Here is an 11,906-nt window from a genome sequence, read left to right as displayed (position 1 = left end):
CTATCATCCCCCATTGGGCAATGGCCAAGTGAGTTGGCTACTTGTGATTGTTATCACTGCTTAAAAAGAACATTACGCGCTAAATTCGTTCCAGAGCTGACTACAGCTGTCTCTATATTTAGCAGCTGGTGCCGGCAAGGTGCTGGACGTAGGCACTGGCTAATTCCACTGTAGCACGTCACGGGCATTATTATTATTATTGTTACTACCCAGAAGCTGGAGCCAGGCAGGTGGGATGGGAGCGTGATGTCACCGTGGATGGGCTTCGCCACGTTCTAGAAGCCCTCCCACGGCCGGCGCGCTGGGAGGAGGGGAAGGAGGGGCTGGAAGAAGGAGGCAGAGCAATGCTGAGCTGATCCCACGTGTGACGAGCTTCTTCCCGGCTCAATAATATTCTCTTAGCGGCTCCTCTGTAAGCTGCTGCCTCTCTCCCTGTGTGACTGAGAGACAGACACTCATACACAGTCCCAGTGCAGGAGTAAGGACAGGCTGTCACTGTGTCTATGTATGTCAGCCGGACTACTGCCAGTCTTCCCTGACCACACTTTGCTGCTTCTGTGGATTTAATTTTTGGGTTTTGTTTTTAATTTTTTTCATCTAGTTATTATTATTTTTTTTAACTGTTTAGAGGGGATATGGAGGCAGATGGGAGCCAGGCCACCTCTGGGAGTCCGAACGATTCTCAGCACGACCCCGGGTAAGTTGCATGGGATGGTGTTTTGCCCACAGCCACTGCCCCTTGCCTGGATAGATGTGCCCCCTCTCCTGTAGAGGACAAGTGCACGAGGGGGGTGTGAGGAAGAGGAGACACGTAGGGGGGGTGGGGGGCATGCAATGCATCCCCCTGTGCTGTTTACCTTTCCTGATTGTTAGTTACACCTTTTTAGTGTTTGATTTCATAACAAGAAGGGGCCTCCCCCCTTTCATGTGTCTGTGCACCAGCAGATCACCCTCTCCTCTATCTCTATCCCTCTCTCTCTTCTCTCCCTTTTAGCTTTTGTAAGTTACACGTCAAAATGGCCGATCTGACATCTGTGCTCACTTGTGTTCTGTTTTCCTCCCCTTCTAGTAAAATGTTTATCGGCGGCCTGAGCTGGCAGACCTCCCCAGGTAAGGCTGCTCTAATACCCCTTTCTAGGTCTTTGTTATACGGTCCCAGCTATCTCCTCTTCTCCCTTCCTCTCTCCCTCTCCTTTCTGCCTCCCACTTCTCGCTCTCCTTATTTATTTATTTCTCTTTTCTGAGTCCTCTATTCGACCCCTATCGCTATTTGGGGCTCTTTAAACATGGGATGGATGGGGGTGGGCTGTGTTTTACTGTAACCTTTGATAGCTGATTGCTTATAGCTGTCATGCTTGTTCACAGATAGCCTCAGAGACTATTTTAGCAAATTTGGAGAAATCAGAGAATGCATGGTGATGAGGGACCCCACCACAAAACGATCCAGGTAATCCATGCTCTATTTCTGTAATAGCATCTTTTAACTTCTTAACAGTCTTGTATATATGTCCCCTGGAGAAGTGGCCTAAGGGGAAGATGCTTTCTCCAGCTATACCTTTCAGTTGTCAGGCGCGCACACACCCCCCTGCCTCACTGCCTTGTTTCCAAATTCTTTCTGGCTGGTCATCACAAGACTTACTTTGTTTGCTTTTTAATCTGTGCTTAAACACCTTCTGCCGCCGGCTGTTTGAAAAATGTTTGTTAATTATTATCGTTTTCCCCATTGTTAGAAGCTCTAAATTTTCAGAGGAAGTGCCAATCAAAGAGTTGCAGTAGTTGCTTATAATCACCATTCTGCCCAGTACCAAAGTTGTGGTCTAACACTGATTTCTGAAATTGTTTTATTTATCTTTATTACATGCTCTGGTAGTGTTTTGGTGGCTGATGTACTCTTCCAATTTTAAAACGATTCCCATTGCATTATAAAATATGATTATAGTTGTGTTTTATCACACTAAGGTTCATATATTTTTTTTTTTCTTTGTAGCCTATATGATCACCCTATATCACAATTTACCTTGCATGCTGTGGAAATCTAAGCATGTTAAAAACAAACCATAAAAACCTGTTTAAAACAATTTTCTTGTCATAATTTATATTCTCTGATCCTCTCCCAGTACTTACTGCTGCTTTCAAAACACAAGAGGGTGACTAGCCTTTCACCTCTGATGCGATTATTATTTTTTTAAACCTGTAAATGAGTATTTTTTTTTTTATATTCTTTCCATGTTGTTTCTGTGCTCCATGTTTAGCACTCATTGTCGTTTCTCTTGTTCTTTGTCTGATTTCAGAGGCTTCGGCTTTGTTACGTTTGCAGATCCTGCAAGTGTAGATAAAGTATTAGCTCAACCCCACCATGAATTAGATTCCAAGACGGTATGTTGTGCTTTTTTACTTTTCAAATTTAATGTCTTGTTTTATTTTTGTTGACGTGTGTTTCTCTGCAATGTTGTGTCTGTTCCAGGCACTTTTCAAGAACAAGTAATTTTCCTGGTCCATATTGTGGACCTAATGTGTGATCAGGCTAAAGTTTTAGCAATACACCTTGCTTACTTCATTCATTGGCTGTACATTGCTACTACTTTTAATGCAATACTTTAGTGTTCAGTATTTACAGTTGGAGATAAGAGAGAATATTTTGCTTATAAATGTCAGATTTTAAGACTTGTGCTGATCGCATTTTTTAGTTATTTACCGACCCCCCCCCCCTTAACAGATAAGCAGTTTATCAAACTATATTAAGGTTTGAGGTTAAGGAAGGTAGACTAAGATCATAAGGTTTATTTTTCTACGTCAATAAATCAGGATCATTCATTGTTTGCCTTAATTTATTTGTTTTGCTGTTGAAACCTACAGATCTCAATATGCATAATCCCAGTTTTTCAGTGACTACTACACTTCTACCAGTGCTGTCTGTGCATCTCCCTTATATTCTCCTGTGTTTGCAAAGCAAAGGGTAGAAATCATAGCCTTCTTTGCACCCTATTACCCAGTTTAATTATGCTTTAACAAAGCTTGGAAAAGGGACACTGACAAAAGATTCCCTGTATTGCTGGTGCCCTGCTTAATGAGGAGGGAAAGGTGAGCTAATTACACTGATTAGATAAAGGATTTTTTTTAACAACTGTTAAATGTCAGATTTTTAACTGTGTATTCATTCAGTAAGATTTGTCCCAGATATAAAATATGATCTCTGCACAGACAAAGTAACATGCGTTGTTCAGAATAGAACTAGCACTAACACATTGGATGGATTTTACTATTTGCCGTGGTGACTGCACATTGGCCTGTCTAGATATGTGCACATATACCTATGTCTGTATATTCTTGCTAAGTATGTGTGTGTGTGTATATTTCTATCTGTCTCATCAATATTTTCCCACACAACAGAAAAATAATTTGGTCTGTTATAATACCCTTTAGTCCACCTAAGGTCATGCAGCTAAGGTGCTACATTTTTGCAATTGCCCTCCCCCATTTATGTTGCTTGTTCATTACATCTTATTTGTAGCTGATGTTGTGATTTTATTTTTATTTTATTTTTTCATCATCTGTTTATTTTTATTTTTTTTAGTGTTGAATGATTTAAATTGAGATGTAAAGTGATTCTGTCCATATAATAAATCAACTTTTAATCACATTTAAAAATGTATCCCTTTTTGAGAGTAAAATATCGGTCGGTTGAGTGACTTTAAAATTAGGCCTAGTTTTTTGCTCTCGGGGCGCACTTCAGTGCAAGTGAAAAGCAAGGCAGAGTAGGTCGCAAGAGCTAATGGTATGTTTTGCTTTTTTTTTTTTCTTCACCACGTTCTTGATTATTGTTAATGTAGCGTTATCTAGTCTTTGACTCATGTTTCAACATTCAGTGCAGGAGGCAGCTCGGTTGGTTTTTGGCACGGAGTCCCCGCTCTTGTTTACGCTTGCGTTAAAAGCTTTGATTTTAGGTAATGGCCCATAACCCTCAGAATTAGTATTATAGACCTTTTTTTTTTTTTTTTTTTTTTTTTTCTTTTTCTAGCGGATTTGTAGATAAGTAAATAGATGTTGTCTCTGACTAACTCATTTATTTCTTGGTAGAAGTTTATTGAATGTATTAGTAGCAGGTGTTCAGGAGGTGAGTGTTTTCCATGCAAGCATCAAAGGTGTTTTATATTTATATATATATATATATATATATATATATATATATATATATATATATATATATATATATATATATATATTCTCAAAACATGACTGATAACCACTCTTCTCATTTTAAGATCTAAAGAACGAGAAATGTTAAATTTGAATTAAAATCTTCTAGTATATTGTCAACTACTGAGTTAGTGAAGTGTCTATATATAAATGTTTGAATCACTACTTTAAAAATGTTCCTTGGTAGCCTGTATGGAAGAGACTCACCTGTTGCATTCCTTCTTTTTTTTGTTTTTACCCCTCCCCCACTGTTAATATAATGTTGGTTGGAAGTATATTTGACTCTCGTCTCATGAAAGGACGATCAAGGATTAATTGCTCATATTTTAGGCTCTGCATAATTTATCTTAACCCTTTATGCCAAATTTTATCATCTGGCTCTTGGAACTTCCCCGGAGTGTGACTTGGCTGTATCACACCACAATATTATTCTGGACCTTTTTTTTTTTTTTTTTTTACTTTAAATTAGGCCACAAACTTATACACTTGTTTAGTAAGTGCTTTTGTTTTGCTTATGGTTTGTAGTTGTAAAACCCTGGAAAATGTTAGGTTTGGGTTAAGATTTGCCTGCATGTGTGTGTATTCATTTCTGTGCTGCTGTGATAAAGGTAAAACACTTTACCATTTCTGTTATGTAGCAATTATAAATCCTGCATTTTTTTGTAAAGCAATGACACCATTGCCAAAGTTGTGGCTATTTTCTTGTTATAATAACTAAAGTAACTGCTCTATATGCAGGAATGATCTGTACCTGTTGCGCTTTTGTTGATCTATTAGAAAGTGTAGCCCCATTATTAAATACATAGCTGTAATTTTCAAGTAAATTGGGAGAGGAAAAACCTATTGCAGCATATTTCTGTGTCACTGCTTAGAATTGTGTGTTTATCGCAGACACATTTTGAAGGCTTATACATAGCTTTTTTTTGCCAGACACAACATTTACTTATTTGTAGTCCTCTAGGGAAAATCCACTTATTTATTACTAAACTGTAATAGACTGCATGTTGGTTTTTAGCAGAAAGGATTTATGTTTTGAAGCAGGTATTGGCATCCGTATTTATACATGTTATCAGTGGTTAGATTGAAACGGTAGCATTTTGCATTGCAGACAACACACGGTTTTGGCTGTGAAAGGGTTGAGGTTTTTTTTTTTGGTTTTTTTTTTTATATACGTAGATTAATCTGTTGGGTGAAGGTTTCTATTCAGAATTGTTTGAACATCCCTCTGCAGAGTGGTGCATTATGTACATGCAAATAACTTTTAAGTTTTTAGATCTGGGGCTTAAACATCTGTTCAGCACACTGAGCGGTAGAGAAGCACTTTGTTACACGGATATCACTGGGTCTTGTGTGCTCGGAGTTCTAATTTATCATAACATTTTAATAAAGGAAATCAATGTCATTTCACTTTCCAGTGTTTCTAGCAGGCTAGTAACCCCTTTGACTTTGTCAGGGCTGCAGAGCATTACAGTGTACGCCATTATGTCCTTCCAACAGTTATGTGATAAATGTTCATAATACCACCCTTAAATATGAGCCATTAATCTCGGTGGGGGAAAAAAATGAATGCAAGTCGCTCACTGATTTATTTTGTATTTTTTTTCTTTTCTCCCTCCTTGTTCCTTTCAGATTGACCCTAAAGTTGCATTTCCCAGAAGAGCGCAGCCCAAGGTAAGTAGGAGGATCAATAATAGGATTTTCGGCACACAGAGAGTCATTGTTACCAGGCAGTTCGTGTTTCAAACAGGGAATTGGAGATGAAAGCTTATAAAGCTGGAGCGCATGGCGTCTTAGGGGTATCAGCATATGGCTGGGAAACTACAGGAGAGTTGTGGTGTGAGGCTCCAGTTTAACTGTGTCCTTCCTGGGCCAAAGTGTGATTGGCTTATAAAGGTTGATATCTATATTTCTGTTTTTTTTTTTTATTTTGTTTACAAGATTGTATGTGAGAAATCAAGTTTCTTTGCTTGGCCATGAATTTGTGTTTGAAAATGCAGTAGGCTACAAATTTGCAATTCACAAAGTATTTGACACTATTTTCTACTCTGTATTTTTTTTTAATATTTTCTCTCGCTTATATTTACAACAGTTTTATGCTTAGGGAAGTTTGATTTTTTTTTTTTTTGATTTTTTTTTTTTTTGACTTGGGCATATTAAATATGTTTTCACAGATAAGTTTCATATGTAAAATATGACAGAAATATTTTGCTGATGGTGGCTTTTAATTAATTTTGTGTATTAAGTTTGACTTGTGGCTTGTTGGTAGGAGTACACGGTTAAAGGTGGTCTGAAGATTAGTGTCCGAGACCACTCATAGTATTGAAATAGACTTCCTTTTTAGAGTAGTAACAGTTTCATACATATATATATTTATAATCTGCGTTTGATCTAAAAAGTAAAGACTAAGGGCTAGATTTACTAAGCTGCGGGTTTGAAAAAGTGGGGATGTTGCCTATAGCAACCAATCAGATTCTAGCTTTCATTTATTTAGTACTTTCTACAAAATGACATCTAGAATCTGATTGGTTGCTATAGGCAACATCCCCACTTTTTCAAACCCGCAGCTTAGTAAATCTAGCCCTAAGGCACCAACTCGTGCTTTTGTGTTGTCTGCCTTTAATGTGTTGTATCAATACTTTCAGCTACCTACTACATGCTTAGCTTCGATAGGTATAAAAAAAAAAAGCACATTGCATGTTTTGTTTGCCATTGTGGACAATTTGAACCGGATTGGCCATATATTGGCGTGTGTGTGTTATCACAAAATGATTATCTGATTGTAATTTGCATGTGTTGGACAGGATGCAAAATCCTGTCTGCCAGATACCACTTTAGACTTTGTGTATGATCATTGGCATATAGGAAAGGTTGTGGCCCTTGTGATTATGGTTATTATACCTGCCCACAAACAAATGACTGAATCTGTGACAATTTGGCCTTTTAATTGTATAATAAAGGCCAAGTGACTGGGTCCTAGTGGTGTGGCCACAATATGATTTTGCATTAAAGACTTGGTTGTCATGTCCTCCTGTAGTTTTCCAGCTCCCTCGGCAGTGAATGGGTGAAGCCTAACATTTCTCGCTATTGTTCCATGAATACAAATAAAGTAAATATTTGGCTCTGCTTCATCTTCTGCACTTGTTGAGCAAGTCTTGTAACACAAAAGTTTGTAAAGAGATAATGTCCCTGTATAGTATTCAGGTCATTTTCATACATTTTCTGGAATGTTCGGTTAGCTTGTTCCGTGGATACTTTACAGCAGTGGTTCCCAAATATGTGTTGTGATTATACATACAAACTAGATGAGAAAATGCAGGTAAATGTTTGAGAAACTTGTGTAACTGTCCTTTAAAATATAATCGCCATTGCGTATCTGTACATGTTTTTGACTGTCCCTAATCTTCTGTGGCAGTCTGTGCCTCCACTTTGGTTATTGCTGCAGTTAGGGATTCCTGGCCTATGTTAGGTAGGACAATATGTATAATGAGTTTTATCTTTTTTTCATTATGCTGTATAGACCAGTGTTTAAAATGGTTATTTGCTACATTTTTCACAATATTGGAGCAGAGCCTCTTATTATATTTATTAAAATAGAAAGCGGCATCCACACAAGGGGTCCTTTTATCTTTGGGGTAGAAAATTTTGGTTGCAATGTCATTTAAGTATGGGCAGCAATGACTTTTGAATTCTTCTGCAAAACTATTAACGGATAAACACTAAGTATTTAATTTGTATATAGAGATGATAATTATGGAAACATTATTGGCTCTTGAAGCCTATGTATATGTAACTTGGCCCTTGGCCAAGTTACATATACATCGGCTTATAATCTAAAGGTAAAGTGGACCTGTCGCCTACAAAACTGCACGTTAATATCTGATGAGGCAACACACAGCTAAAACAGTTATAGTTTCTTAATAATGCCAGCATGAAGTCTTCTAGGCAGCTATGAATATTAATGTGTTAATGAAAGAGAGAGCATCCCATGTACTGTCAGGAGCATGCTCACTGTGCTCCTGAGACACATCAAGCTGCCTGCTTTTAGTACATTGGATGTGCGTGATCACGTGAGCTGAGTGTCACACAAACGTTTAGTAGCTATTTTAAATAGAGGTAAACTTTTATAGCTGACTTTTCTCTGCAATGGTACTTGTAGTTTTACTCACTTTACATTAGTCAGGCTGTACTACAGATGTTTTTAGGTTTTACTAATCTAGAACTATAAATGCCACTCTTATTTAACTCTATACACGCACACACACACACACACACACGCGTAACATCTGATAAAGATGCACAGACCTAACTGTATAGTCACTATTGGTTACTGCAGTTTTGGCCTAGAATGATTGAATAGATCATGATTGCCAATGCATGCTACGTGTGTTCATTCTAAATGATATACTGTCTTGATCTCTAAATTCAGACTGCTTGATATTTTGGACTCCAGCATTCGTGTGACTGAGGGATGGATCATTTATATAGGACACATCTGCCGTTTGTACATAACTGTTGTCAGAACCAGTATGTGAAAGATCCCTAAAGTATAATACACCTTTTAGTCAACTTTTTAAAATTTCATTTGCATCCTGAACTTTTTGGTGTTTTTCTTGTTATTGATTGGGCTTGAAACACTTTTTTTCTTTGTTAGATTTGTGATTAGAATAATATTATTTATATTAAGCTTATACAAAATACATAATTTATCTCTACTTGCAGCAGGGAGAATGTAATGAACTACATGGATATATGACTCTTTTTCTTGATAGAGCAATTATCTGGCTGTCTTACTAATTAATGTTCTAGAAATAGTTGATTTCTTTGAGCTCCATGGGCCAGGAATAAGGAAGTTTTATTAACAGTATGTGACTAATGAAATACAATATTGGTGGAAAGTATTACACTGTTTCTCTGTATAGGTGATGGTAATGTTAAGATGTTACTATTCTCCTTTACTACATAGGAGGAAATGCAAATTGCAGGTATTGAAGGTAAATTGATTAAATGTGGAACAGGTGACTACTGCTGTTTAAAAGTAAATGTAACAAGTAAAGATGCACAAAACACTTTGCACATTTAGGGGGAGTTTCAATTTTAAAAAAAGCTGCGCGAGGGGTATCGAATGGCCGCAAGACACCGCGCGCAGATTTTTTTTCCCCACGGAAATATCCCTCGTTTTTGCTTGCGCCCCATAGAGGTGCGAGCAAAAATGAGCAGGTATTTTTACCGTATAAACAGTAAAAATGCACCGGCCCAATGTTCCTCAGAACTTCATGACCAAGTGGGTTCCCCCATAATATACATTTGTCACAAATTGTATAATGTTGTAAAGATGTTTTATGCTTAATTCTTCATGACGCTAGATCTTAATACAATCTATTTTTGTCTCTTCCAGCAATAATATTTACCACTATGTCTCTGCTGCAAAAGACATTCTCTGTGTATGGTTAAAGAGAGTGGTTGTCAGTGAGCTATATAAGTAACTGATTTCATTGATGCAGCTTTGTAGATGGATTCAGTGCTGCACCTGTTATTGGTCTTATGTGAGCATGCCTACAAAGTAAGATTGGCATTGCCACATTTATTACGGAACAATCTCAATCTTACATAGGTAGAGGCAGTAGTATCCAACGTGAGTGCATGCTAATCATGTATATCCGAATTTGAGAATACATCGTTCCGAATCTTATTTGGTTGCATCACTGAACAAAGTTAATATATAAAGTCTTATATATTCAACCTTTATGTACAATAAAATATTCTCACTATTTTATCTTGTTAGCCATCAAAACAATAACTTCTCAGCAACATAAGAGGGAAGTGTACAGTGCTTTGTATCCTTATACTATTGTCCATTTTCTCCCTCTTTTGCAGAATAAAAATGTAACTACTGAATTTGAGCACATGTGTTGTAGTTTTGGGCTTTAAATGCAAAATCTTGTAAGATTTATTAAATCTCTAGGTACTGTAAAGCATAAAACCTAATGAATTGTAGCAAACACTCACTGCAGCAATATGTGGACAACCTTTTATAAGGTTTATTGCATCAATGTGCGGACATCTTTAAATATAAAAGTAATTAATATGTACTTACAAAAAGATTGATTTGTCCCTTGAAATAAAGCCCTAAGGGTCTCTTTCTATAGATGTTTTGATTTGGCATGACAAAACCCCCAACATAATACAACATACAAAACTCTTAGCATTGCATCTGCACAGTGCTGGGGTCATGAGCTCCCTATCTGTATGGAGTTTGTATGTTCTCCACGTGTTTGTGTGGGTTACCTCTGGGTGCTCTGGTTTTTCTCCAAAAATATATTTGTAGGTTAACTGGTTTCTGACCATATAGATCCAAGTCTGTGTCTGTTTGTGTAGTAAAGAATTTAGGTTTTAAGCTCCAATGGGACAGGAACTGATGTACAGTGTTGTGCTATATAAATAAACAAAAATAAATGAGCTCTTCAGATTTAAGAAAAAGCTGTGAATAGCAATTTTTTTTTCAAATGTCTTGTTAGGGGAACTTTCAATTAGCCGTGAGTTACCGCCAGACATTGCCTAAAATTGCCACTCATTTTCCCTCACAGTTGTATGGGGCACAAGGGAAAATGAGTAAAGATTTTGAAGGAAAATCTCCGTCACGATGTGTCTCCACGGACTGTTCTGGAAACACCTTGCGGCCAGTTAAATCCCCACCCCCTTAAAATTCTAAGAGAAAATTGTTTTTTTTAAACATTATGCTATATTTTGTGACAAACGTTTAGCCGCCCATCGTGATATAATCATCAGTTGAAATACATACAATTACATAAATGCACTTTCTCTTTGGATTCTTTCTATTACTGTCCTACCTTGAGTAACTATGGCAGTTACAAACTGCATCACACAATAAGTACACTGAATTTGAGTTGACCCTACTTCTGAGTAATAGACTATTGGAGATCAAGAAGTATGGTGACTTAAAATTCAGAGAGCCTACCTAAACGTTGAGCCTCTAAGACAGTGTTGGCTAACCTGTGACACTCCAGGTGTTGTGAAACTACAAGTCCCAGCATGCTTTGCCAATATATAGCAGCTTATTGCAGGAGTGGTATGCTGGAACTTGTAGTTCCACAACACCTGGAGTGTCAAAGCTAAGCCAACACTGCTCTAGGATGTGTCTCGCAAAGTAAAACGTGTCTGTGTTTTTTCTGCAGTAACCATCTTAAATGTTTTTGCTACTCAAATATATAATTTTAAAATCGACACTAGGGCCCTGTAGCTTTCTCATGGGCCTTTATCCGAATCCATTTCGGACTAGATTATGAACTTGAAGTGCCAGAGAAGAAAGTGATGTTCATGTTGATCCATTTATAGTATCGTAAATGATATTCAATGTGTGGTTCTTCTGTGTAGATCAATCTGGAGTGTGATGTTAAAATAGTGCCTGTTCTTTATAACACATTATTTCAGAAAGATGGATTGGCACTTCTGAAGCTTGTTCACGAGAGGTGAGGTGATGTTTTGCACAGTCTCTTGGTTGTGTGAGCTTGTATTTACACTATAATGTTGCAGCACAATCTCCATCTGAGAGATTTGGGTTGTAATACATGCTGTTGAATTTAGCAAGTTAACAAAACATTCTTAATAATGTACAAGGCTTCAATAAAAGTTACTGATATAGATACGTTTATGCTGCAAGTGAATGATAAAGCCTGTTCCTCTGTGCTAAA

At 37.4% G+C, this 11,906-nt stretch overlaps 1 protein-coding gene across 8 annotated transcripts in view; it reads left to right on the top strand.

The window, feature by feature from the left end:
- The first annotated feature begins 265 nt into the window (after nt 1–265).
- The window catches only part of MSI2 (musashi RNA binding protein 2), a 474,426-nt gene continuing 462,785 nt past the window's right edge, over nt 266–11,906 (top strand). For 2 of the 8 annotated variants that reach the window (XR_012688009.1, XM_075194928.1), the window contains exons 1-5: nt 267–697; nt 1,070–1,110; nt 1,366–1,447; nt 2,292–2,376; nt 5,827–5,868. Coding sequence is in view for 6 of the 8 variants with exons in the window: in XM_075194928.1 (XP_075051029.1) it covers nt 636–697; nt 1,070–1,110; nt 1,366–1,447; nt 2,292–2,376; nt 5,827–5,868 (312 nt within the window). In the remaining 2 variants the exon portion in view is untranslated. Of the gene's footprint in view, nt 698–1,069; nt 1,111–1,365; nt 1,448–2,291; nt 2,377–3,871; nt 3,945–5,826; nt 5,869–11,906 lie in introns of those variants that run through there. The other 6 variants (XM_075194929.1, XM_075194930.1, XM_075194932.1 and 3 more) reach the window with 6 other exon arrangements.

Source organism: Mixophyes fleayi, chromosome 2 (genome assembly GCF_038048845.1).
Source record: "Mixophyes fleayi isolate aMixFle1 chromosome 2, aMixFle1.hap1, whole genome shotgun sequence".
NCBI classification, from domain to species: Eukaryota; Metazoa; Chordata; class Amphibia; order Anura; family Limnodynastidae; genus Mixophyes; species Mixophyes fleayi.
This window is presented reverse-complemented; position numbering and strand designations above follow the sequence as displayed.